Source organism: Genypterus blacodes, unplaced genomic scaffold (genome assembly GCF_046128005.1).
Source record: "Genypterus blacodes isolate CSIRO-AG114 ecotype Tasmania unplaced genomic scaffold, CSIRO-AGI_Gbla_v1 ptg000106l_1, whole genome shotgun sequence".
NCBI classification, from domain to species: Eukaryota; Metazoa; Chordata; class Actinopteri; order Ophidiiformes; family Ophidiidae; genus Genypterus; species Genypterus blacodes.
Window position 1 is genome coordinate 1,433,076 of NW_027466910.1, and position 24,759 is coordinate 1,457,834.

Here is a 24,759-nt window from a genome sequence, read left to right on the forward strand (position 1 = left end):
TGGTGGTGTTTTGAGTTTGACACATTGAGTTGAACATGCTGGTTGATCTCCTACTGTGGCCACACACACACACACAATGAGTGTTGGTTTGGATACGGATAGAACAATGGAGACAATTTATTACAATTATAAAAGAAAGGAATCAGGTGGAGCTGGTGTGTGTCCATCAGTGTAACAGAGAAGAATGAAGGCTCCAGCAGGTGAAGGGTTAATTTACACAACTTCAGCGGTCACCCACCTTCACATGTATATCACAATATTACATAATTACATTTAAAAAGCCTACAGGAAAGTTAAAAGGATATAAAATGACACTCATGTGAAATGTGTGCATGAAGAAAATACAAAGGATCCAATCTCACTGTACTTGATCAGGTTACGTCACTATAGCAACGCTGTGCAGGGCATTAGTGTGTATTTGTAGCACGGGCAGCTACACTTCAGTTCAGTACCACAGTGTCAGTACCATCACCACGTCACGGCTCAGGTTAGGGAGGGCCTCTGTTCATACACTCGTCAATACACGCTCAGACTGACGGACCCTGCTGGACCCTGCTGGACCCTGCTGGACCCTGCTGGACCCCCGAGACTCCCGAGTCCACCGCAGTCCAGCTGCCACCGGGGGAGCTCAGGGACGGTCTCATGTCCTCTTGGGGTTCCACTGAGGCCGCCTGAGCAGAGGGTTTTGTGTCCTGTCGGCATCTCTGGGTTCGGCGGCCCAGGCCGGAGGCGGAGAGGCGGGATGCTCCTCCTCTTCCTCTTCCGCCTCGTGATGCTCGTTTCTAAGGTTGTCAGAAGAGGAGTTGAGGTCAGCGGAGGCGGCGAGCGGATGGAGAGGGTAACCAGCGGGGGAATCGCTGGCAGAGGGGCTAGAAAATCCAGGCCACGCCCTCTCCTTCTCGCCCTGCCTCTCATTGAGTATGTTGACAGAAGGCGCCTCAGTCAGAGTGTCCATCCTGTGTAGAGGCATCATGGCTCTGGCGGAGGAACGAGCAGGCTGGCCAAACCGGGAGCGTCGAGAGGGGAACGCCACCTCAGACAGGGTCTCCTCATCACCTGGGACAGGCAGATAAGAGAGGAAGAGGCATGATCACAACAACTCAATGCTGTTATATGTAAGTAAATGTTATATGTAACACTGAAAAGGCCTGCGTCAAGTGAACGCAACATGTAAGTGAAGCTTGAAGGGAAGCTTACGTGCGTAACTCGCTCTGCCAGGAGGGAATTTGGAGTCCAGATTCTGCCCAGCAGGAAGAGAGAAATACTTCTGAGACTTGGGCACAACCTGGGAATGAGAGAGGGAAGCGTGAGAGAGGAGGAGAAGAGGAGAACGGGACAGGATGAGAGACGGGATTAAGAAAGTGAGCATTCACATCCTGCATCATGAGGTTCAGATCTAACTGTAATACAGAAATGTAGCATTCCCCACTTATCCCACAGAGTGTGTGTGTGGGGGTGGATGTGTGTGTGTGAGTGTGTGAGAGAGAGAGACAGTAACCCCCCCCCCCCTACAGGCCATATGTCTCAGCTTCCTGCATACCGTGGTCTGGAAGCTGCCGGGCCGGAGGCTGCGGCGGATGCTGGCGTGGCGTCTGATCAGTATCTCCTTGTTCTGGCTCTCATTGGGCAGGGCGTGCTTACTGGTGTACGCCACCGTCTGGTCAAACACGAGGGCACACAACAGACAACATGTTACACACACACACACACACACAATACAGAATGCATTTCAGTTTGACCTGGATGCTTTGAAACGACTCAGTGGAAGGAGACGGAGGAGGAATCCTGAGGACAATAGCCGATACAAGTGGACTGTAGCAGCATTCAGTCGGTTTTTATGAGCCTGAAACACTTTTAACGACAAAGCCGACCGTCAGATTGCTCAACCAAAACTGACCACACCTGTCTGAGCCATGGAGACAGAGAGACAGAGAGACAGAGAGACAGAGAGAGGCCATGACTGTGACACCTCCCCTCCCCTCCCCTCCCCCTGCCTGCTCTTCACTGTCAACAGTGTTTCTGTCCCGCGCCTCTTAGTTAGACCTAAAACAAACACCAGACTCTATTGTTCAAATGCAAACCTGACCCCAGGTTACTCTTCTGCTTTGAGTATCGTAAAAAAACGAGCAGAATGTAACGCCAAAAGGCAGAAAAGAGGAAATGAAAGCAGTCAAAGCTCTGATGGGAAACTTGAAAAGGTGCTTAAGGGGACAATCTGTCAGTTTGAGAGTCTGTACATAGAGATTCGTCTGCATCAAAGCTCCTCTGAGAGCATGTCTGAGGGTGACATCACTGGAAATGGAAAGCATCGCCGGCCGCACTCATGTGTCTATGCAAAGCAGCAGAGCAGGACCAGCAGATCCAGCGGCAGCACCGGGAATCGCACCATCAGAAACACGGATAACGGAGACGGAGGAACCGGCTTTAGTTTGGACGTTTGAGCTGAGACAAGAGGGCGGACTTTGTAGCGACACTGTGTACTGTAAGCAGCTGGAAACAGTAGAAGAAGACGACGCCCATGATACTGAAGTACAATGAGTTTACATGACAAAGAAACGCTTAAACATCTGGATAATACTGAGCTGAAGAGTGAAATCCTGTTGTGCGTTTGAGCCACTTCATCAGTTCATACAACTTACCCGTTGCCTGATCTTGTACATGTTCTTGGACAGGATGTCGTGCATGTTCCTCAGGTCAGGTGCCATGAACTTCTTCTTCGGTTTGGCTGAGTTTTTCTTTTCCTCACTGGAAAAGAGAGGAGATGCTTTAGGTGAGACAAGAGGAGACACACAACACGGCGGTGGTGTGAGAATGAAGGGTTTCGTACTAGAGAGAGACGATGGACGGAGCAGCGCTGATGTCTCCAGACACCGTGTCCAGGATCTCCATGGCGTTCTGCAGCTCCAGCCTCTTGTACAGCGCCACGATGCTGGACTCGGCCCGGCTGTCTCGGATCAGGACCCGACGCAGGATTCGGTTGTTGAACTTCAAAAACCTGCGGGAGGAGATTGGGTTCACATTAGGGTTTGACAAAGAAAATGTGTGTGTAGGTCCTCCTGCAGGTCAGACCGAGGCCGAGGGTCCTCACACAACATGTGGAAACAAGCAGAACACAGAAGAGACATTCCTGACCTGAGAAACCTACAGGACCTCGACCTGATAACTGAGGGAAAGAACAGAGTCTATAAGGAAGTAAGGGAACATTTCAGCGCTTGAGGAGGAGGAGCAGCATGGAGGAAGCAGAATACGACACCGTAGCCTGTTAGCGTCTACATTCCCGCACACACACCCGGAGTGAACAATAGGTGTCACCAAACAAAACCACAAAGAGGGAAATATAGAGCGAGTGAACTCAAACGGCCCTGATGGTTCCACTTTCACAGGGAAACTGATTCTTTTGTTGTAATTCCTCTTTGAAACTCACTTGTCCTTCCAGTAGTAGTGACTCCACTGTCCACACAGGTCCTCTAAGCCAGCGATGGTGTGTTCCATGAGCTGAGGGTGAAGGAAGAGCTGTTAACACACACACACACACGCACGCGCAAGAGCTGCCCCACACACACACACTGAGCCATACACACCCTGAGGTGAATCTCATTGTTGATGGTTCCCAGGTTGCGGTTGGTCTTGCGGACGTTGATGTACTCGATCAGAGGCCGGATGCTGATGCCCTGCACAGAGAGAGAGAAAGATTTGCTGATCCTTACAAACTTTCCTACATTTATTCAACCAACTGCAACACACACGTGATTCCACCTTAAGGCAGAACGGGCCCTTACCTGGAGGAAGACGGTGAAGATGATCATGACAATGGTGGCGGTGATGAAGAGCTGCCTGCGCCCGATGCTGTCGGGGAGAGTGAAGGCCAAGGCGAAGGAGATGGCGCCTCGCAGGCCACCGTACGCCAGGCCGAACTGATCCTTCATGTTGAACGGGATGGTGCGGAAAGGGTTAATGATCTGCGTCAGCACCAAGACACCTGTGAGGGAAGGATGAAGATGAAGAGTGGAACTTTTGATTCACTGAGGATCCAAAGCAAATACACACACACACACACACACACACACACACACACACACACACACACACACACACACACACACACACACACACACACACACACACACACACACACACACACACACACACACACACACACACACACACACACACACACACACTCCTCTCTCACCTAGACCTCTCCACACGAAGGCAAAGAGCAGCGTGAACAGGATGTAGCCCCAGTTCCACTCGTGCTCTGTCGTCACGGTGACCATCCCCAGGAAGAAGAAGATGAGGGTCTCGGAGATGGAGCCCAGCATCTTGACCACGTGTCGGATGGTGGTGCAGGAACGCTGGGAGACGTTCTCCTCCACGTAGTACTTCATGGTGAGGGCGCAGGTCACGATGCTGCACACACACACATCAAACATCTAAACATCTGGATCTACTCGCCCTGCAGGGAGTCTTCACCTGGATGAACGCGGCCGTCTACTCACGCCATGATGGAGGAAATGGCGAAGAGCTCGGCCACCAGGTAGGCCAAGTAGCTGTACATGAAGATGAAGAGCGGCTCGATCTCCCGGACCTTGGAGGTGAAGCGCGTGGTGAAGGCGGCCACGAAGCCAAACAGGATGCCGAAGCCCATACCGCCCAGCCCCACCACGAAGAACCGGGCCACGCCCAGGAACACGTCCACCGGCTCCACCACTGGCATCTCCGCCACAAAGTTGAACATGTTGTACAGCACCTGAAACACACACACAGACACACAGACACACACACACACACACACACACAGATCCTGGTCAGAGGTCATGGGTGGTGTTAGGGGCTGCGGCCTCTGGTGACAACATTCCTGATAAAAGTGATTTATCTTGAATATTTACTCTGCACTGTTTGCAATTTGATAATCTCCTTTCACCAAAGACGTCAAATGACTCACTGAAAGTAATCAGCCGCCTTCGTTTCACTTCCTCCTGCGCCGGCAATGATTGAAGTCAAACCCTCACTTCACTTTTATTCCCAGGAGATCTGCGGTAAGAAGTCTGGAACGTTCACGGTGCAGATTGTTCCGTACGTTTTGATTTAATATGCAGAGACTGAAGCAGAAACTAAGAAACATTTGTATCCTAACTTCACTCAATCAAGGGACCTGAAAGTTTCATGTTTTTGATTCTTATCAATGTTTGTTCAAATCTGAGGTTTGCACCTTTTGAAGTTCTGGTTTTTTCTATCAGAGGAGCACATCAGGGCTCCTGTAGAGGCCCCTCTCAGATTTGAAACTTCTTCCTCTTACACTTTATTTTCTTAAAAAGGCCCCAGATCTGTGTGCAGGTCCGACCAGTTCCGTATTTTGAATTTGCATAGCTATCACATAACATAGTGCTCTTATTAGATCTGAAGCCATTTGTCCCTTTGTCCCATATTTCAAGCTCAGGCGTTGTCCCTGAGCTCTCCTGGCCTCCTGGGTAAATGTTTGTCTTCAGTCTGAGCATCAGTTCAGCTACTGTGTGCCGGACAAAAAGGTTGCCACGCCAAAGCTAAGAACAGGTTAATGTGGGCGGTGTTCTACAGAACGGGCGAGAGGGGAAACCTGAGCAGGAGCCTGTGGCGTTGCAGACTATGATGAGCGCTGACTCCTCCCCCTTTCAGCCAAATGTAACAGTGACCTCAGAAACTGGTTTGGCAGCATCTGAGCAAACAAACTCAACGGTACACATGATGCATTTGTTTTGGTGTAGTCTCTACCCACATTCCCCCACTTCCATTTTTTTTTAAGCATTTATCTCCTCGTCAATCAAACAATGACTCATCCTGCCCTCACAGAAACCCTGAACAGAGCTCCAACCAGTCATACGGTATCTGGTGACACCTGAGCTCAGCCTTTAGAGGGTGAAAGAACACTAAAGACACAGAAATGGAGCCGCCCTGGGCGTGCATTGTTTTGTACACGTGGGTGATCTCCACTTTGATTTATGCTCACATATGGCAGTAATAGGACTTTTCCATTTAAATGTGATGTTTCATGGGAGTGCTGGGCCTCTGGGTGTAGATCTGTTCATCTGTTGCATTTCCTCTCTGTCCTTAACGGTGATACACTAAAGTCTGATCCCTCTTGTGATGCCAACTTGCCTGCTGCTCTACATATTTTCACAACAAGCAGTAGCCCAGAGCAACTCAGGCCTGCATGCTGTGGCAAGTCTCTGTCTCTCTGCTTTAAAGTCAGGTGTGTTTAGAGTAAATGACACGGTGTCAAACGCGTTTTCACAAACTGGCTACCGGCAACACTCATTTGCACAAACTCAAACACTCACCACGGTGACGGCATCATTGAACAGGCACTCCCCAAACACCACGATGTACAGCTGCTCGTTGATGGAGACGTCCTCGAACACGGCCAGCACCGCCACGGGGTCCACGGCCGAGATGATGGTGGCAAACAGAAGGTTCTCCTGCAGGTTGATGTCCTGCACACCAAACGCCTCAATCTGGCAGATGGCAAACAGAGACATACCGATGCCTATGCTGTTCCACAGAGTCCCCACCACTGCAAACCACAGCACCTGCACACACAGGAGACAGACACAGCATGAGAAACACACACACACACACACACACACGACAACATTTGTGCGTTTTTGCAGGTCGTGGCTGAGTTTTCACAAACCGTGCCGATGTTCTCAAAGAAGGGTCTGGTCGGCATGAAATAGCCCGAGTCCAGGACGATCGGGGGCAGCATGTAGAGGAAGAAGACGTTGGAGGAGAGGGCGGCGGGGGGCTCCTCTTTGACTGAATACATGATGCCACCCACTATCAGGCCGATGCTGATCAGCAGGCACGACTCTGGCACCCACACCGTGATCTTCTTGTACACATGGAAACCTGAGAGGAGATTGGAGAATGGAGCTTTGGTTCAGAAACAGGATGAGCAAGTGTGAGAGAAGCTTATCAGGAACAGGATCCTCTGTGAATGGGAGGCATATTGTTGGCAAAGAAAGAGAAATGTAATCCTGAATCACCTCAGTTTCGCATTGACGTCCTTGTTTTAAACAAGTTTTCTTGTTACTTACCAATCTTTGCGAATGAGGCGAGCAGCACCCAAAGTGTGATCTCAAAGGGAATCTGGATTCTATCGTAGTCCATTGTAAAAACGGGCATATTTGCCTTTTCTTTATCTGGGAAAGCCTGGGGTCCATCAAGAGGCTTAATCGGGGGCAGAATAGTGACAGGGCCGGTTGGTTTAACTGGAACTTCTCCATTGGAGCCATTGAAAACACTTAAAACAGTGCAAATAAAGAGTCCAATCCAAGCTGCTCTCCTCCGGCTTAAACCCATCGTGGATCAAAACAACACTCCAAACTCTGCGAGTATCCGCGTTAAATCCACGGGTATTCACTCCATCAACATTCAAAAATCGGAATAAAAACAAGTTCCTTCTCCTCAAAAGTTAAATAGTGCGTTTCCGCCTGATCTCATTCCGACATATCCACAGAAACCTCGCATCTAAATTAAGTGAAGTTCCTTCACACACTCGCGTGTTCTGGTGAGTCTCCTTCAAACACCTGTGTGTGTTCTCTACCTGCTGCGCGTCCACGAGCACCGATACGCGACAGTGCGCGGCCCCGAGCGCCGCTGTGATTGGCTTGTGCTCGGGCCGCTCGCGCCTCCACGGGGGGGACGTTTCGGTAACGGCAGCACACCGAGTGACAACACAGATTCATGTTTCACTGAAGCGGCTCACGCTGCACGTGTGTGAATATGTGAATACAAACTAATGACAGGAATATTGGCTGCGTTCCATTCAGATGTGCGCTCATATTGTGCACGCTGCCCCCGAGCCTCACTGTCAATAATTAGCCACACCTGCTTCGAGAAAGTGGTTTTCTCGAAGTGAAGTGATTTTAGAAACAAATGAAGTCAATACTGGGAGGGAAGGAAGGAAGGAAGGAAGGAAGGAAGGAAGGAAGGAAGGAAGGAAGGAAGGAAGGAAGGAAGGAAGGAAGGAAGGAAGGAGGGAGGGAAGGAAGGAAGGAAAGGAGAGAGAAGATAGGAAAGGAGGAAGGAAGAGAGGGAAAGAAAGAAAGAAAGAAAGAAAGGAATCAGCATTTCTAACTTCTTAATTTAAAATAAATAAATAAATAAATGAAGTTTTTTTCTGCAGCGCGTGCATATGTCGCCCCCCAGTGGAGAGGAGAGGCTCGGCACCCAGCAGAGGCATTACGTGTGGATGTGTCAGAGGGAGTCAGGGCGAGTCTTGACTGCAGACATCGTCGAGGATGTGAGCGGGATGCGCATCAATATGAGAAGAAACCAAACGTTTGCCTCTTCCTCACCGGTATGAAACCTTTTCTCCTTCTCACTGTGCCTCTTTGTCTATTCGGTTGTCGGTTGAATTCCGTTTTTCGTGGTGTATTCGCTCACAGTGTTACATGATGCCGTGAAGACAGAAGCAGCATCTCGCATTAGGATCAGAACGATATGTGTTTACATCTCTACCCAGGTTTAATTTGTGGTTTCATGTGTTTGGTTTGTAAACCTGATCTGCCTGAGAGAGGGGCGAACAACCAGCGGCCTCATTGAACGCTATAACATGACGCAATCTTTGTTATTGTCTGCCAGATTGCGCGGATGTGATCTGGATGTACAGAGCGGTGTTACACAGCATAAACGCTATAAGAGCAGTATCAGATTATGGCCTGTAAACAGATCAGCTGGGGGTGTATAGTGCATGTATGCGGAACAGCCAGTGCTTAGAACAACATAAAGAGATGATGATGAGGATGGTGATGGTGATGGTGATGTTATAGAGCCGTGTTGCAGGTCTATATTTAGGTCATACTGCTGTTGCTCTGTTGCATTTGTAGCAATATGTCACACCGCTGCGTTATTAGGCCGACCAGATGCTCCTAACACTGAGGAGAGGATTAAGTTTGATCCTGTGAAAGACTGTTCTCACTCCTTCAGTCTGTGTGTGTGTGTGTGTGTGTGTGTGTTGGTCCTGTTTGTGTGAAAAATTCTTAACGTCTTAAACAAACCAAAGCTCCAGCTATAACCCTGTGTGTGTGTGTGTGTGTGTGTGTGTGTGTGTGTGTGTGTGTGTCTGACCCTATGGCCTCATTATCAGGACTTCATCCTCAGCCTCATCATCATTAACCGTTTCTTCCTCACGCCCCTGTTTCCCTGACGTCGTGGTAACAGTGGCGTCTTTGTTCCCGACGCCCTCCTCGCTCCCTCGCTCTTTACGACCCCACGTTTCTGTTTCAGCCTCGGCACGAGTGTGCTTCTCTTGAAACTGAGCTAATCTGCACATTCACCTCTTCTCTGATCAGTTATCGATCGGTCAGATTGGTCTTCCTGCTAACAGTGCATTAGGTATCCATGGTTACAGCAGACATTCCTTCATTCCTTGTAGATCAGAGCCCAAGGGACGGTGGACTGTCACAGCTCGGCTCTGCACCCACACCGGATCGATAGATGGAACCAGAGAGAAGCACCGGGGTCAGAGGGGGACAGACAGGGAATAGGAGGAGGAGGAGGAGGAGGAGGAGGAGGAGGAAAAGAAAAGTTAGATTTGATGACAAAGCATAAATCCAATAGTGTTTGTGACGGTGTTAAATTGCAGAGTGGAGGCGAGGAATCAGAGGAGACAAACTGGGATGAAACAGCGGGAAGACATTTGAGAGAAATGTGCAGCAGTGCAGCAGTGCAGCTGGCGTTGACAGCATCTGCAGGGGTCCAGCTGGGCTCACTGGGCCATGTTGCTCTCCAGACCGCCCCACACGGTCCTCCTCCATCCTCCCACTGACCTGTGAGGACCACATGTGTCCCCTCTGGCCCGTTCACACCGACGCACCTCGCTGCTCGTTCTCCATCTTAGACATCTTCTTCCCTAAAAGATGGAAACAGATAAGACACACTGATTTTCAAAGAACCTCTTCCTCAGCTTCTTTGCATTATTGACCACATTAAGAGCTCCAGACCAGCTGCTGTGGAGGGAGGGAGGGAACGTTAAACTCTTCATCAGCGTGGAAGTTTGCTCCAAGGATTTAAAGCCCAAACTCATTGTTTGTTGCGTCTGAGCTCTGACTGTGATGTCTGTCAGGCTGATCTAACGGCCGATGCTGAGTGGCTTCCTGTGGCTTTGCATTAGGTTTATCTTGGGTTTCCTACAGTGACTCCCATGTTACCCGAGGCAGGATTAGAGCGTGTTAAACAGTTTTTCCACTGACTCTCAGCCTAATGAGGCAGAGCCCCCATGCTGCACGTGGCGTCTGTTTGCTCTCAACCAAGGAGACAACACACAGACAAAATAGGCAGAAAGGGTTTTTCTGAATGCGTGTCTTTGATGTGTGCAGGTGCAGGATGTGTGTGTGGGCTTTTGTCCGCGGCTGAGTGTATGCAGATGAGTGTGGAGTGTGTCAGTGAGAGGCCGTGTTTCACTGCTGCCTGGCACGTGACCACAAAAAAAGACTCCAGTAAAAATAGACTTGTATTGCAGAGGTCCTTACACATGAACGCACACACAGTTGCCTCTTTGTCATCCTGTGAAGTGTATCCTGTACACTGACACACACACACACACACACAGGAAAGACAAACACATACACACACTGTACCATACACACCACATGGTCAATAATATATCAGTGCTGGGAAGTAGGAAACAATTGTAGCTGATCACTCTGTGCAAAGGTCAACACACACACACACACACACACGTATGAAGCAGGAGATGCTAAGTGTGTCTGACGTGACACAGGAGATGTAAACATTTACCCTTCTGAGTGATATCAAACGCTGCATCCTTCTCCCTGACCTTTGAACCTTTCACATTTGAGTCCCCTGTTTCTCTCCGCCCTCCACTCTGTGTTGTAGTCGTCCTATTGTCCACAAGTTCTTCTCTCTGGCTCCTTCCCCTACCTTGTATCTACAGGCAGCAGCTTTCCAAGATCATTGTAGGCGAGCAGAAGAAGCATCTGCAGATAGAACGTGTGGTTTTAGCTGCAGCTCTGTGTGTCTCACAGCTGGGCAGAGAAGAAATCACACTTCCTCCCTAACGAAGCCTCTGAAGCGCCTATATAAACACGGCGGCGAGGAGGAATCAGTGCTGTTGTGAAACATACAGAGCTGCTGGTGACAGATCTCACAGCCCCGTGTGAACACATCTGTTAACGTGAAGCTGTTTATGTCACCTGCTCGTCTCTGTCATTACTAACAACCCTGATCTTACTCACTGACATCATCATCATCATCATCATCCAGTCTAATATTAGATCTCAAAGGTGAGACGTTTCAGCCTCTTGTTTCACTTTCTCTCTCCTTCAGCGTTTATCACCGACAGATGTGTGACTGCTGAGATCTACGCACCAGGGAAGCCGACGTACACGCATCAACCGCAGAGTTCCCGTTCTGAGGTGTTGAGCCTCTTTGTTCTTCATCCGTCCTCCTCCTCTTCCTCTCCCTGAGCGCTCCACCATGTCCGGCAAGCAGCGGAGCCCCCGCCATCGGCCGTGGTCTGTGTACCGGGCCAACACGTTTGATCTCGCGGCTGAGATGATGGGGCTGGCTCTCTCGGGTAACTTAGTAACTGCTGCCATGGTAACCTGTATTGCTTGGTCTACAGTGAAATCGCAGGCTTTTAAAGAGGAGCTTCTTCTTTTCTTCTTCTTCTTCTTTCTCCTTCGTCTTTCTGTGATTCTGCAGGCAACAGTCAGGATCCAGACGAGCCTGTCCTGGAGTTCAGTGTGGGTGAGTTTAAGCTTCAGACTCTATTTGACCTCAAATGCAGAGCAGCTGTTGCCCGCTTGTTACTGATGTGATAAATCGGTGCCCACATCAAATCAAATACGTGCTGACCATCAGGTATTAAACTGTACATCTCCGCCATGTGAGGGATTAGTGAGCGTGGCTCTGTGAAGGCATGCAGTGTGTAATCTGCTGTGTTTATGTTTACGTGTCAGCCTGCAGTGAGCTGGTCACTCCAGCTCTGGACAGGAAGCCCACCAGCTTTGTGGCAGTCAGCTGCACCACTCCACCTCAGGCCTTCTGGACCAAACACGCCCAGACTGAGACCATAGAGGTGCATCCTGCTTCCTTTACTACCTACTGTCTTCCTTCTTTCCCTGGGAGATTGGTGGACAGAGATTAAACATAAGACATCAACTATAACCTCTCTCTCTGCTCCCCCTCTCTCTCTCTCCCTCTCTCTCTCTCTCTCTCCAGAGCACCAGTAACCCTATCTTTCTGAGCAGCATAGCGTTCTTCCAGGACGCTCTGATCAATCAGCAGACTCAGGTGAAGCTCTCAGTCTACGATGTGAAGGACCAAACACAGGGCACAGTAAGCCGACCAGACCTCCTCTGTGTTCCAATCTCCTTTAAAGGAAACGCATCCTCAGTTACCTTCACGTTCCCGGGTCAAAGCTCTTAAATCCTCTGTGTGTGTTTATGTTTGTGCGTCAGATGTACATGTTAGGCTCAGCGATGTTCCCTGTGAAGGAACTGCTGCAGGACAAACACCACAGGCTGCACCTGACTCTCAGGTAGCACAAACACTCACGTTGCCTTTTCCCCTCACGTCTCTCTCTGCTGTGCTCTGGTGCCGTGCTGACGTCGCTTCCCTTCTCCGCAGGTCGGCTGAGAACGAGCGAGTGGGCAACATCACCGTCATCGCCTGGCAGATCGAGGAGAAGAAAGACCAAAGAGCTCCTGTTGCAAGGTTACAGAGAGGAGACACGGTTAATGGGAGGGTGAGACCTGCTGCTTCTTCCTTCAACGATGGATATACATAAATAAACTCTACATATGACTGGAGTATCTTTATTTATAGAGCTGCAGATCTTGTTTCCAGCCTGATTTACTGTGTGTGTGTGTGTGTGTGTGTGTGTGTGTGTGTGTGTGTGTGTGTGTCAGATGGTGCTCCCGATTGATGAAAGCTTGACTGAATCCAAGGGCCTCAAATCCAAATCTTCATCTTTATGTAAAGATCCCCTTCTGAAGGCAGGTGAGTGTGTCTGTGTGAGCTCAGTGGTAAATCTCCCACCTGCTGAAGCATCACTAACACAGAGGCCTGGTGTTTACGTTAATACACACCTGCACGTTTCCCTCTGCTTCAGTGTTTGGAGGCGTGATGTCGAGGACGTACCGTTTCCCCACCACGGATGGAAACCACCTCCGGATCCTGGAGCAGATGGCTGAGAGCGCTCTGTCCCTGCACATCCCTCGCCAGTTTGTCAAGCTGCTGCTGGAGGAGGACGCAGTGAGGTAATGTGAGACCTGACACTCAACACCTGTCTTGTTATTGTATATATGTTGCCTCTGCTGCTACTCTGATCACAAACTAAAGCTCTTGATTGTGAGCTGTAGGACGTTCTGATATGGGTGTATGTGTTTGGTGTGCAGGGTGTGTGAGCTGGAGGAGCTGGGGGAGCTGTCTCCATGTTGGGAGAACCTCAGGAGGCAGATCATCACTCAGTACCAGACCATCATCCTCACCTACCAGGAGACCATCAGTGACCTGCATGAATACAAGGGTCAGAGCCTCACACAGTGTTTACATAGGACCACCATCCTACATCCTACACCCTCCTACACACACTAACCTCTCTGCTCCCTCACAGGTCCATCCTTTAAGGCCAGCACCTTGAAGGCAGAGAGGAAGTTGGAGTTTATTCCCACTAACCTACACATCCAGAGGATGAGAGTACAGGGAGAGTCTGGATACGGTTTGTGCTCTGTCTCTTCTTGTCTCCAAAATGTCTGCATTTCCTGTCTATGCGTGCTCATAATTCATTGTCCCCCTGCTTCCCTCAGACCGCACCTATGATGTGGTGACCATAGGTGCTCCTGCAGCACATCACCAAGGCTTTAAAGGCTGCGGCCTCCGAAAACTGCTGCACAAGCTGGAGGAGGCCAGGAAACAGTGAGGAGCTCACCGCCGTGTGTGTGTGTGTGTGTACCGTGTGTCTCCTGGTGTTCGATTTCATAAATGCTTAACTTTGTTTTTATCTCTTAATGCTTCCCTCAATCAGAACGTATGAGGAGGAAAGGTGAGCTCAGGTGTGGTGTGGTATCTGTTTGTGTGCAGAGTTGTGTAGCTGTAGTTGTGTAACCTTCTACTCTCTCTTCTCTATCAGCTCTGCAGGCTCCGCCTCCAAACGAATGCCCTACCTGCCACAGGATGTGGCCAAAGCCAAGGAGCTGATTGGTCAAATCAACACACTGAAGACTCAAGTATGTTACTACACAGAGCGTCTGTCCAGAGCTGCCAAGGAACGCTCTGCCAATGCTTTGGAGAGAACTCTGGCCATCCTAACAGAGAAGGTGAGACAGCCGGGTTAGTTCATGTAAACGCTCTGAACTCATACCATACTCGAAATCCATCCACTGACCTTTGACCTTGCACATCCCTCGTCATTCTTGTCTCTCGCTCCTCTCGTAGACTCGTCAGCTGGTGACCGTGTGCGACTCTAAGCTCCTGTCCTCCGCCATCCTGGCGTTGGCCGCCGCCCGCCCGGACCCGGCTCACCAGAGCACCCCGTCCCCGTCCTCCACCTCTCTCTCACCGTCCTCTCGCTCCCCGTCCCGCTCCCCCTCGCGCCAGCCCACCTCCCCGTCTCGTGCCGCCCTCTCGCCCTCGCGACACATGGGACATCTAGACGGCGAGGGGAGCAGGAGCAAGCGGGCCTCCTTTCAGGCAGACTGGCAGGAGGAGGAATGGGTGAGAGGAGGAGGAACAACATGGCTTCACTTTGGTGTCTCCCTCTGCCCTCTAAGTCAGCTCTATGTTGAATGTGTGTATGTGTGTGTTGTCCTGCAGGAGAAGGTTTGGCTAAATGCGGATAAGAGTCTGGAGTGTGTGATCCAGAGGGTGGACAGGCTGCTGCACAGAGACAAAATACAGAGCGACAGCAGCTCTGAAGACGTTTTCCTGCTCGCTAATGAAGTGCCGGGCAGTAAGAAGGGTACACACACACACACACACACACACACACACACACACACACACACACACACACACACACACACACACACACACACACACACACACACACACACACACAATGATTTACCATCATCAGCGTCCATCATCATGTCATCATTCATCTTCATCATCCTAGCATTCACACTGCCATCAGTCATCATCATCATCACCACTTCCTGCAGAGTAACAGCGAGGTTGTCATGAGTAGAGGTCTTTGTGTCCTGATGATGTCATAATGTGGACCTTCTCCCTCCCCGCCTGTAGGAAGCAGCCCAGAGGTAGAAAAGTCTTCACCAGGTAAGAGCAGCAACAACAACAACCCAGCACCTCACTATAAACTGATACTGGATCTCCCACTGCCTTTAATTTGGGATTTGAAATGAAGAGTGTGTGTGTGACCTCTGTGCTGTGCTCTGCAGGCGAGTGGAGTGAAGCTCTGTATCCGCTCCTCGCCACGCTGACAGACTGTGCGTCTCTGATGAGCGACAAAGCCAAGAAGTCCATGGTGTTCCTGCTGATGCAGGACAGCGCCCCCACCATCGCCATGAGCCTCACGCTGCAGTACCGCCGCGACGTCGTCTTCTGCCAGACGGTCAGGAGGGCCTCTGCTCACACTCACACACACACATTAGGTTCATGTGGGTCGGTCACGTGTCCCTGAGGTGCTGCGTGTTCTGTTGACATGATCTGTGTTGATTACAGCTGACGGCTTTGATCTGCGGCTTCACCCTGAAGCTGAGGAACAGCCTCTGTGACACGGGCTTCCTCAGGCAGCTGCCCACCATCGGCCTACTGGTGCAGTATGAAGGGCTGCTCAGCACCTATGGTAAACATTGTGAAAGGGTGTGTGTGTGTGGGTGTGTGTGTGTGTGTGTGTTTAAAACAGCAACTATAAGGAAATAAAGCTGTTAGATTGAGTGTGATGATGGATTTGAAATGGCATGCCTGCCTGCAGCATCATTACCTGGACTCTCTGTGATGTCTTGTCGTCTGTTAAAGGGGAGGAGCTTGCCATGCTGGAGGATATGAGCACCGGAGTGACGGACTTGAGAAACGTCACTTTCAAAGTCACCCAAGCGACTTCGGCTTTCGCCCCAGACATGCTGCCGGTGATCACAGGAAACAGGAACGGCTTCAACGTCAGGGTCCCGATGCCGGGGGCCATGTTTGAGACGTTACCCAGGGAGATTCAGAACGGGATGCTGCTGCGCGTGCAGCCAGTCATGTTTAACGTGGGCATCAACGAACAGCAGACTCTGGCTGAGAAGTGAGTCGACTAAAAAGGGAGAAAAGGGGGAAGCCATGAAAGGGTTAAGTGACCATTTTGAGAGAGTGATGCGTTGAAAGTCTCCTCCTGTAACGTCACACATGTGCCTCCAGGTTTGGAGACACGTCGCTGCAGGAAGTGATCAACATGGAGAACATGGCGCGCCTCAGCTCGTACTACGATCAGTTTAAGGAGGTCCTGCCAGAAGACTGTGAGTTCATCTTTACAGCAAGGAAACATGGCCACCTTCTCCTGTTTCTCTCTCTCCTCACCCTTCCTCCTCTGTTTCTCCTCAGGCCTCCCTCGCTCCGGCAGCACCACCAGTCTGCCTGAGCTGCTCAAGCTTCTAAGCCAAAACGTGAACGCCAAGAAGAGCAAGAACGTGGAGATCCTCTGGCAGGCGGCCGAGGTAGATGTGCTGCAGGCTTACGAGTCTTTCTGAGTTTCAAACGTCCCTTTTCCACGCTAACTGCTGTCCACTGTCCCTCCCTCTGAACCTCAGGTGTGCCGGAGGCTGAACGGAGTGCGTTTCACCTGCTGTAAGAGTGCTAAGGACCGCACGGCCATGTCTCTGACCCTGGAGCAGTGTCAGATCCTGCAGCAGGAGCATGCACTCGCCCCGCAGGTCTTCTACCAGGCTTTGGATTGTATGCGCAGGTCAGCAGAAAGAAAATATTGTGCCTGTACCTAAGCTCATTTTAAACTCTCATGAAGTCAGATGTTTGCCAAAGTAATTAACACAAATCTCCACTCTTCTCTTCCACAGTGAGGGCTGCAGGAGAGAGAACACCATGAAGAATGTGGGATGTCGTAAATACGCCTTTAATTCACTACAGCTCAAGGCCTTCCCCAAACAATACCGCCCGCCAGAAGGGACGTATGGAAAGGTGGAGACCTAAGCACACTCTGTCCTCTGTCTCTGTGCGAGGAGGAGGAAGACGCTGGCAGACTGAAGAAGATGGTGACGATGGCGGCAAACAAACTACATCTCAAAATGCAGCAGCACTTTGTTTTGTGTTTAGTCACAGTTAATGAGATAAATGTCCAAGTGCCAGAGCTACATTAGATTGTTTTAACCCAGTTTCTCTCCCGCTCTCAGTCTGAACACATCCTGGTGCTGCTGTAACCCCAGTAGCGTCAGGATGTGTGCAGCCATTCTGCAGCTAAAGCGTTTTGACTTTTCTCTATAGCATAACATATGCAAAGATGGCGTAAAGCGCATTTGTTCTTGTTTTACCTGTTTCAGTTTGAGTCGCACAGCTACACTAAGCAGGATTTTAATGTAGAATTCACTCTAAATCACAACAAAGGTCTGCAAAAGAAGATTTACAGCAATGATCTGAGCCAAACTGCCCTCAAACAACAGTGTTCAGTCTGGAGATGTCATCCAGACTGTGATGTGTGACATGTTCTTTGTTAGTGTGTTATTAAGGTAGTTACACACACACACACACACACACACACACACACACCTTGCTGCCATTTAATGCTGCCTACCTGCAACGTTGCTTAGTTTAGTTTTAAAGCCGAAAGTATGACCCCAGATTAGCTTTATCTATTTCTTTCACCTGTTAAGGGATTTCTCTGGACCTAAACATGAAGCCTGTTATCCGTTTGTTCCCCCACTGTCTCCACTTTGTTCTAGCACACACACACACACAAACACACACAAAAACAACAAGCACAGACAGAAGATCTTTCTCTTCTTTGGTATTCACATTGCAGTGGTTTCTGATGTTTTCTTTCTGATATTGTATCATTCTAACATACGGAGGACATTTCTTTCACCGCTCCTTTAATTAAACTAGGAGTTTTATTACAGTGTGTCACCTTAACATCACCACTCACAATTGATTAGGCAGACATATGTGATCAGAATGGAAGGAGGACTTCCTTATTTACACGTGCATGAATATAGTAAGGTCTTCCTTATACTGTCGCACTAACATAGACTGCATTTCCTCACGTGCACTGAACAGACGCTTCTTGGCTTGGTGACATAATGCATATTGCATTACGGTAGCTGCCATGACAACACTTTACTGGCTGCAGGTGACAGTTGACCAGGTCCATGTACTTACTGTACGATACTGACAGAGACGGTGGATTTTATTTTAAAGATGTTATTTTTGTTTATAGGTATTTATGCTGACATGGCTGCTGTTGCCAAATGCTGTCATAGTTTTATCTGTTGTTATTGAGAACGTGATGTTTGACCTTATTCAGACCGCAGAGGGTGTTTGGGAGACTGAGTTGTAAAATGAATAAAGGATTTGCAAAGCCACATTGATGTGCTGATGAACCGACAGAGACGTTATTACTTTAATTAAAGGTAAGGTACTTAAATAAATACATGATTTAAATACTTCAATCAAAAGCATCCATCGTTAAAAGAAGATAAAGGCAACATTTGTTGATCACCGCATACTTCGTTAGTCATCACAGCTGTTGGTTGAAGCGTTTGTTGCATCAGAACGCGTGGTTTTATTCAGATTACACAGTGACGCGACCCCAAAGATCGTTGATTTGTGAAGAGGAACCGCCCAAAACTCATTTAACGCGTATTTACCCCCGAGTAAACCTGTTTAGTACCGAGTCAGAATATTCTCAAACCCCAAACATCATAAACACCGAAAATAATGGGGAGTTCATACCTCCGCCAGGGCTGAAACACATAGATGAAGTTTGAAAAAGTAGGTGAAATCTTGTTCTAATGTCATGTATGATCTTGGTACTTGTAGTTACATTTTGCCTTTTGGTACATGTTGTTTACTTCCGGTCGAGATCTCTCTCGCCCTCCAATCTCTGTACAGCTCCACTCTGTCCCTCAGTAATGTGCTCAGAGTGAGACCTCTTCCCTCCGTGTCTGTCTCGGTGTTCTCGCATGGCGGGGGCAATCCGGATTGTCACTGCAGCAGTGAGTCACAGCACCAGGAGCTCTCTGGCGAGGTAAAACGGTCAAAGTTCAAATTAGAGCTCGAACCCGGCGAACCAACGAAGAACCGAGATGCAAGGATTAGATTTTCGTGTCGCGTTTAAATACGTGCAGCTTCGCCCGGTGGGAAGCTTTGTTTCTGTGCATTTGACCCTGAGGTGCAGAACCTGTTAATCACTTACAACATGCTCGGAATGTACAGACGGGTACATGTGTAAACAGACGCACGGTTAGAAAGTCATCCGGATGAAGTCCACGTTTCCTTCAATTCCTTATGTTACCGTTACTCACCACGGTCTATAATAAGAGGCTTTGGAAGCGTTTACTCTGCCTGATCTGAGTGTTTAGCGGTCACATGCTCCTGTAACTCTTTATAATTATTAACAATGTGGTCAAGATTTGCAAAAAAAACACAGACAGTTTGTGGGCAACACATCTGTGTGTTTGTCTACACACCGTCTCTGGACGCATGTGGGCTGTTCCTTACTGACTAGTGGCTAGTAAGTCACTAGTCTGTAAGTAACTCCTCCCAATCACCTCCCTTCCTCCCTTCATGCTGTTCAAAGGTGGTTTGCGGCTCGTTGTCATTTGCGTCAGTGTGTGAGAGGAAGAGCAGCAGTGATCACACAGAGCACTTCAACATTTTCACACTCGGCTGCAGGTAGGAGATGTTTTGTGATCCATTAATTGACATGATTGACTCAGACTGAAGCTCAGAGTAACTTTGGTTAGAGGTTTGTGTGTTTGTAAAGTTGGGGCCGTAGTTTGTTGAGTTTATTCACAACATTAAAACACTAACCCAACTGGTATATATGGGTAATGGAAGTGTTGTGTGTCCTCACCTGACTGCCACCTGGGCCTGCAGGGTTCAGGATGAGTAAGAAGCTGCTGGTGGATGTGGACTGCGGGGTGGACGATGCTCAGGCCGTCATGATGGCCCTGGCTGCTCCCAATGTGGAGCTCCTGGGCCTCACCTGTGTGCACGGGAACACCAGCGTGGAGAACGTGTGCAAGAACACCCTGCGTGTTCTGCAAGCCTGCAATAGACTAGAGGTGAGGGACCAACACCAAATGAAGGACATCATCTGGACCTTAATCAATAGATTGTACAGCATCACATGACCAGCTGCTTCTAGTGCTGCTGAACAATGAGCTGCTTCTCCTGAAGCCACAAGACCTGAGGGGAAGTCAGGACAACCAGCATGAACTTCCGTTATCTGCAGTTGATGATTAATTATGGAGTACAGAATGGAAAACAGTGTTACACTGCACTGTGTTGGGCCTCTGGTTATGTAATCAACAGCATCACATCCAACCTAAGCAAGTCAACATGTGGTGTAGTGGCATTCAGCTGGTGTGCTTTTCTCTTCTCGTTCAAGATTCCGGTGTTCAAAGGAGCAGCTAAGCCAATCCTGGGGAAGAGCATCAGCGCAGGAGACTTCCACGGGCTGGACGGGCTGGGAGACGCTCCGGACCCCAAGGCCCCTGGTCTGGACATGGTGCAGGAGGAGGGAGCGGTGACGGCTATGATCAGAATCATTAATGAGAACCCAGGAGAGGTGAGGCGTCTAACTAGAGAGAGAGTGTGTGTGTGTGTGTGTGTGTGTGTGTGTGTGTGTGTGTGTGTGTGTGTGTGTGTGTGTGTGTGTGTGTGTGTGTGCGCATTAACAGTCTTACACACCTCACGTCTCTGGGTGTTCTTCCCAGGTATCTCTGGTTGCCACGGCGCCCCTCACAAACCTGGCTCTGGCTGTGAGGATGGATCCATCTCTACCTGGCAAACTCAGAGGGCTCTACATCATGGGAGGCAACACAGAATGTCAGTACAGCAGCATCAAGCGCTCCTTCCTTCAGACTGCATGTTCCATCAATACACAAATACATCTAACAGCAATGCAACGTATCGTGTCTTTGCTCTCATAATGCTGGAGTTGAAGTTGTAATAACTGCTTTTATTGGCTGTGCACTCTTTGCTCCCTCAGCCAGAGGAAACACTACAGTGTGTGGAGAGTTCAATTTTGCAGCCGATCCAGAAGCTGCATACGTTGTGCTGAATGAATACCAGTGTCCCACATACTTGGCCTGCTGGGAGTTTACCTGCTACAGCAAACTGCCCTGGGTAAAGCATTGACAGGGAAAACTACAAAGGACACAGCAGAATGTTATGTTGTCAATGTTATGAAATCCTATCATGCTCCTTGTGTGAACTGTGGTGAAACAAATGGTGCTGATTCTGTACATTCACACCTCCAATTCAGATTTGAGAGGAATTTTGTTCATTCAGCCGGATTAATCAACTTGTAAAGTGAAAATGATCCCTCAAAGAAATGAATCAGAACAGCTCAGGTTTAGTTCAGGGGTCTGTTTAGGTATGAGGCACACAGGACAGACAACGTGATGTGTTCAGTGGCCATACTTACTGCAGGAATCTTGGCTACTCACCTCATACTTTACGTTGTCATTTCTCCTGGTGTTGACAGGAATTCTGCGATGGCTGGCTGGCTCAGGACAGTGACAAAGCTCGCTTCATGGCACGGATCTTCCGCCATGCCATGGATGTGTCAATCAGCGAGCGATTCGAGAAGGAATTTTTCACCGGCAATGGTTTTATATCATGCGACTCGTACGCCATGGCAGCTGCCATTGATGATTCGTTCATCATAGAAAGTGATCATTATCCGGTCAGTGTGGAGCTGACTGGCACACACACCAGAGGCATGATGATCGTAGACACACTGGACTTACTGAAGAAGACTAACAAGGCCTTCATCATGAAGGCCGTAGACATGGAGAAGTTCAAGCACATGATGATGGCGGCTTTGAAGTAAACAACACGCACATAGAATAGTTATTCATGTAACTGTTACAGTGGAAAGTTCATGTGTTGGTGCACTTGCAGATATTAACTTTAAAATGTCTTAAGACTAATAACTACTTTAGTGACCTGCACAGCCTCAACTGTTCTATACAATTACTATAAATATACATTTTGATCAACTTACTCTGAATGTAAAGAGTCAAAGATGTGTTGTCTTCTTACAGCAAATAACTTTTGATTTATTTCCGTTCACTTTTAATAGAAATTTGTTTATTTGTTATTGTACATGATTATAGATTTTCCATAACACATTTACCACACAAACCCACTCATCCTAGAACACAAACACACAGACGTGGGATTGATGCTCCTGCAGTGACGGATCAGATGTTTGTACATTGTTGCTGTAAGGAGTCTGTCTTGCTTTTACATACACGGTGTGTCAGTCTGCAGTTTGTGAATAAAAAATGATACCAAGTCATTTTGCTGTCCACTGTCTTGGCACATTATTGAAACGATGCATCCTTCACACACGCTGGCCAGGATTCACTCAACCATACAGCCGCATCAGCAGTCCCACGCTGGTGACTTAATATCCTTTCCGTCCTCTGAACCTCGACCTTGCGTCCAGCTGTAGTAAGAAGATCAGATTAAAACATGAAGACAATAAATAGAAATTACACTTGCCATTAAATCAGCCTTTCAATACAGGATTCTGCTTCTTCTAGATGTTGGGTGATTAAAGATATGGAATGTTTATCAGGGGCTCCGTCTCTACTCAGAATCATTCCCACTCGCCATGCAAACACCGCTGACTTACCATGGACCTCTTGCACTCAAAGAATGACGTCTGCAGGGCTTTACAGTGGCCCTCCTTCAGACACTCACTGGGCATCTTCCCCTCCTGACAAATTGAATTTAGAGCTTAGTTAGACCACACTGTGTATTATCATTCCTATCGCTCCAACAGTCTGCAGGCTTTCCTACCAAACAAAGAGCACCAGATCTAATGATGTAATGTATTGACTCTTTTTGATTTTATTATCCTCAGATTTCTTGCGCGGAGCCATTTTGGCTGCCGATCAGAAAAAGTAAGAAGACGATTAAACTTAAGATCAAATTTAAGTGCCAAAACCTGAAATTTTAAATCAACAACAATGTTCCCGAACGGACAGGTAACAGTTCATATTATTCAAAGCTCTTAATTAATACCAATAAAGTTGAAAAGTCTGACTCAAAGCCTTACGCTTGGCTACCGCAATAGACGCCCTAGCTAGCTGCTTAAGCTCGGTCAGTTTGCATAAATAGCGTACATGCATTACAGTAGAGTGCTTTACATGGTTACATGCAAGTGCATGTAACCTGCACTTTATAGTGATCAGCACTGACATTTTGATACAAAAATGAAAAGTATATCCGCCCGAACAGGGACTTGAACCCTGGACCCTCAGATTAAAAGTCTGATGCTCTACCGACTGAGCTATCCGGGCTCTGAGTGAAGCCATGACGTTTATGCTAATATGAGCAACGCACCAACCACAAACCCACGATGAGCTACTCACACCACTTAAGACATATCATTTGATTTCACACGTATATAACTGTGTACGTAAGTGATTCTGCAAGCTGCCGTAAATTTCAGAACAAGTTTAGGTGATTTTGAAGGTTAAACGAGCCAAAATTGGTGTATTTTGACAGAAGCTACCTTCGCTGGATTTAGCGCCGCCTGATGGGAGAGCAGCGGACTGAGCATCCCAGAATATCACTGATATTGAGCTTTCTTGCCGTCTGAGTACAAGACATGTTGTCATACCAACGTGTTGCAGTTACGCCGTTAACGTTAGCCGAGTGCGTCAATGGCGTAGTGTTTGACATTCACTCACTTTTATTACGCAGTCGTTTTGGAGGAGACAAGCCTTGAAGTCCTCCCTGACGCCGGCACAGGCCCTGTTGTCTTCCTCTTTGTCTTCGTAGTACTTCGGCATTGTGCACGAATGTCGTTCTTAACAGAAGCGAGCACGTCGGCTAGTCCAGGTCAGTGACAGCAATGTTGTCAAAGCAAGTTTACCACCATTTGTAACGAAAGGCATGATGGGAAACCAGGAGTGACACAAACAATGCATGCTGGGAGCGCGTCTGTAGGTTTTCACGCTCCTGGGCCCTAGTGCCCGTATTGTATTGACTTGGCTTGACGTATTTGTTTATTGGTGGTGATTCATGAAGGTAATAAAGTGGATTTTCTGGTCATATTTGCAATGCTGAATAATTGAATCGATATATATATTGAAATCAGACTGAGCCTGGTGATGCAGATGAAATGGCAATGTGAACAAAACCAAAGCATGACTTGTGTTTTTTTTTGCATTTATTTCAAAGATGTTTATGAAAAAAAATGATATTAAAATCATCAGAGGCAGGCATACACATGTACGTGAAGGCACATGGACAGACAGGTGAGTAGGGCTGTCAGGCAAAGGGAAAAGATCCTCACATTTCTGTCTCCCATCTGTTTTGCACAAGTACAGTAGGGGAATTCACTGATTGCACAACTGCTCATGCCGTTTCCGTGCAGTCAGTGACAAAGTGCACAAGGATACAGGACAACGTTGAGTAACCAATCGGATCAGCAGGACTTAAAAACGCTTTTTCCCCTTAAACACACGCACACACAACCGTGTCCACCCTTTGCGGGTCTTACTCTCATCTCCCAATCTCTCAACAAACTAAAAATGTGAGGATGAGGCAGAGATTGAG

At 48.5% G+C, this 24,759-nt stretch overlaps 4 protein-coding genes, 1 long non-coding RNA gene and 1 other non-coding gene across 10 annotated transcripts; 2 read left to right on the forward strand and 4 right to left on the reverse strand.

Annotated features, from left to right (window-relative positions):
* Nucleotides 1–29: 29 nt before the first annotated feature.
* slc9a2 (solute carrier family 9 member 2) lies at nt 30–14,099 on the reverse strand. Of its 5 annotated transcripts, XM_076160503.1 has the most exons (18): nt 13,604–14,099; nt 13,497–13,518; nt 13,095–13,245; nt 12,562–12,710; nt 9,810–9,892; nt 9,318–9,454; nt 6,671–6,885; nt 6,318–6,566; nt 4,500–4,750; nt 4,193–4,410; nt 3,780–3,979; nt 3,582–3,671; nt 3,425–3,495; nt 2,828–2,995; nt 2,640–2,745; nt 1,541–1,657; nt 1,198–1,285; nt 30–1,056 (listed from the first exon to the last, which is right to left on the reverse strand). In XM_076160503.1, the coding sequence occupies exons 7-18, from the start codon at nt 6,800–6,802 to the stop codon at nt 641–643; spliced, it is 2,106 nt and encodes a 701-aa protein (XP_076016618.1). In that variant the 5' UTR covers nt 6,803–6,885; nt 9,318–9,454; nt 9,810–9,892; nt 12,562–12,710; nt 13,095–13,245; nt 13,497–13,518; nt 13,604–14,099; the 3' UTR covers nt 30–640. The 5 variants fall into 5 exon arrangements, with proteins under 5 accessions (XP_076016618.1, XP_076016619.1, XP_076016617.1 ...); XM_076160504.1 differs by having other exon boundaries at nt 13,147–13,518; XM_076160502.1 differs by lacking the exon at nt 13,604–14,099 and having other exon boundaries at nt 13,095–13,551.
* Nucleotides 8,016–17,193, forward strand: inpp4aa (inositol polyphosphate-4-phosphatase type I Aa). Its single transcript, XM_076160512.1, has 24 exons — nt 8,016–8,338; nt 11,329–11,578; nt 11,707–11,751; nt 11,964–12,082; nt 12,226–12,342; nt 12,465–12,544; nt 12,634–12,751; nt 12,915–13,005; nt 13,118–13,265; nt 13,404–13,534; nt 13,622–13,726; nt 13,815–13,923; nt 14,033–14,050; nt 14,138–14,324; nt 14,443–14,721; nt 14,821–14,965; nt 15,250–15,282; nt 15,405–15,577; nt 15,688–15,811; nt 15,985–16,252; nt 16,366–16,463; nt 16,549–16,661; nt 16,755–16,909; nt 17,019–17,193. Exons 2-24 carry the CDS (start codon nt 11,479–11,481, stop codon nt 17,149–17,151), a joined length of 2,889 nt encoding a protein of 962 aa, XP_076016627.1. The 5' UTR covers nt 8,016–8,338; nt 11,329–11,478; the 3' UTR covers nt 17,152–17,193.
* On the reverse strand, nt 14,154–15,327 carry LOC143008652 (uncharacterized). The gene is made up of 3 exons (XR_012964620.1): nt 15,074–15,327; nt 14,393–14,702; nt 14,154–14,312 (listed from the first exon to the last, which is right to left on the reverse strand). It is a non-coding gene; the product is annotated as an uncharacterized LOC143008652 (long non-coding RNA).
* A 1,878-nt stretch (nt 17,194–19,071) lies between the features above and the next one.
* On the forward strand, nt 19,072–22,489 carry LOC143008649 (inosine-uridine preferring nucleoside hydrolase). Its single transcript, XM_076160510.1, has 7 exons — nt 19,072–19,201; nt 19,754–19,848; nt 20,053–20,240; nt 20,567–20,746; nt 20,895–21,006; nt 21,170–21,306; nt 21,668–22,489. The coding sequence occupies exons 1-7, from the start codon at nt 19,137–19,139 to the stop codon at nt 22,013–22,015; spliced, it is 1,125 nt and encodes a 374-aa protein (XP_076016625.1). The 5' UTR covers nt 19,072–19,136; the 3' UTR covers nt 22,016–22,489.
* On the reverse strand, nt 22,324–24,111 carry coa5 (cytochrome C oxidase assembly factor 5). Its single transcript, XM_076160511.1, has 3 exons — nt 23,889–24,111; nt 22,826–22,909; nt 22,324–22,636 (listed from the first exon to the last, which is right to left on the reverse strand). The coding sequence occupies exons 1-3, from the start codon at nt 23,988–23,990 to the stop codon at nt 22,595–22,597; spliced, it is 228 nt and encodes a 75-aa protein (XP_076016626.1). The 5' UTR covers nt 23,991–24,111; the 3' UTR covers nt 22,324–22,594.
* On the reverse strand, nt 23,423–23,495 carry trnak-uuu (transfer RNA lysine (anticodon UUU)). The gene has a single exon. It is a non-coding gene; the product is annotated as a tRNA-Lys (tRNA).
* Nucleotides 24,112–24,759: the final 648 nt, after the last annotated feature.

What these genes read in the sequence shown, in the direction of transcription:
- slc9a2 (XM_076160507.1), bottom strand. Translation starts at nt 7,161, where the DNA reads ATGCCCGTTTTTACAATGGACTACGATAGAATCCAGATTCCCTTTGAG. An exon ending in CACTACTACTGGAAGGACAA is followed by an intron (nt 2,996 to 3,424) that starts GTGAGTTTCAAA and finishes CTCCTCCCGCAG; the next exon opens with GTTTTTGAAGTTCAACAACC. An exon ending in CCGGCAGCTTCCAGACCACG is followed by an intron (nt 1,286 to 1,540) that starts GTATGCAGGAAG and finishes TCTCATTCCCAG; the next exon opens with GTTGTGCCCAAGTCTCAGAA.
- inpp4aa (XM_076160512.1), top strand. Translation starts at nt 11,479, where the DNA reads ATGTCCGGCAAGCAGCGGAGCCCCCGCCATCGGCCGTGGTCTGTGTAC. An exon ending in AGGACCAAACACAGGGCACA is followed by an intron (nt 12,343 to 12,464) that starts GTAAGCCGACCA and finishes TTTGTGCGTCAG; the next exon opens with ATGTACATGTTAGGCTCAGC. An exon ending in ACGTCGTCTTCTGCCAGACG is followed by an intron (nt 15,578 to 15,687) that starts GTCAGGAGGGCC and finishes TGTTGATTACAG; the next exon opens with CTGACGGCTTTGATCTGCGG.
- LOC143008649 (XM_076160510.1), top strand. Translation starts at nt 19,137, where the DNA reads ATGGCGGGGGCAATCCGGATTGTCACTGCAGCAGTGAGTCACAGCACC. An exon ending in ATTTTCACACTCGGCTGCAG is followed by an intron (nt 19,849 to 20,052) that starts GTAGGAGATGTT and finishes CTGGGCCTGCAG; the next exon opens with GGTTCAGGATGAGTAAGAAG. An exon ending in CATGGGAGGCAACACAGAAT is followed by an intron (nt 21,007 to 21,169) that starts GTCAGTACAGCA and finishes TTGCTCCCTCAG; the next exon opens with CCAGAGGAAACACTACAGTG.
- coa5 (XM_076160511.1), bottom strand. Translation starts at nt 23,990, where the DNA reads ATGCCGAAGTACTACGAAGACAAAGAGGAAGACAACAGGGCCTGTGCC. An exon ending in AAAACGACTGCGTAATAAAA is followed by an intron (nt 22,910 to 23,888) that starts GTGAGTGAATGT and finishes TCAATTTGTCAG; the next exon opens with GAGGGGAAGATGCCCAGTGA. An exon ending in TTGAGTGCAAGAGGTCCATG is followed by an intron (nt 22,637 to 22,825) that starts GTAAGTCAGCGG and finishes TTCTTACTACAG; the next exon opens with CTGGACGCAAGGTCGAGGTT.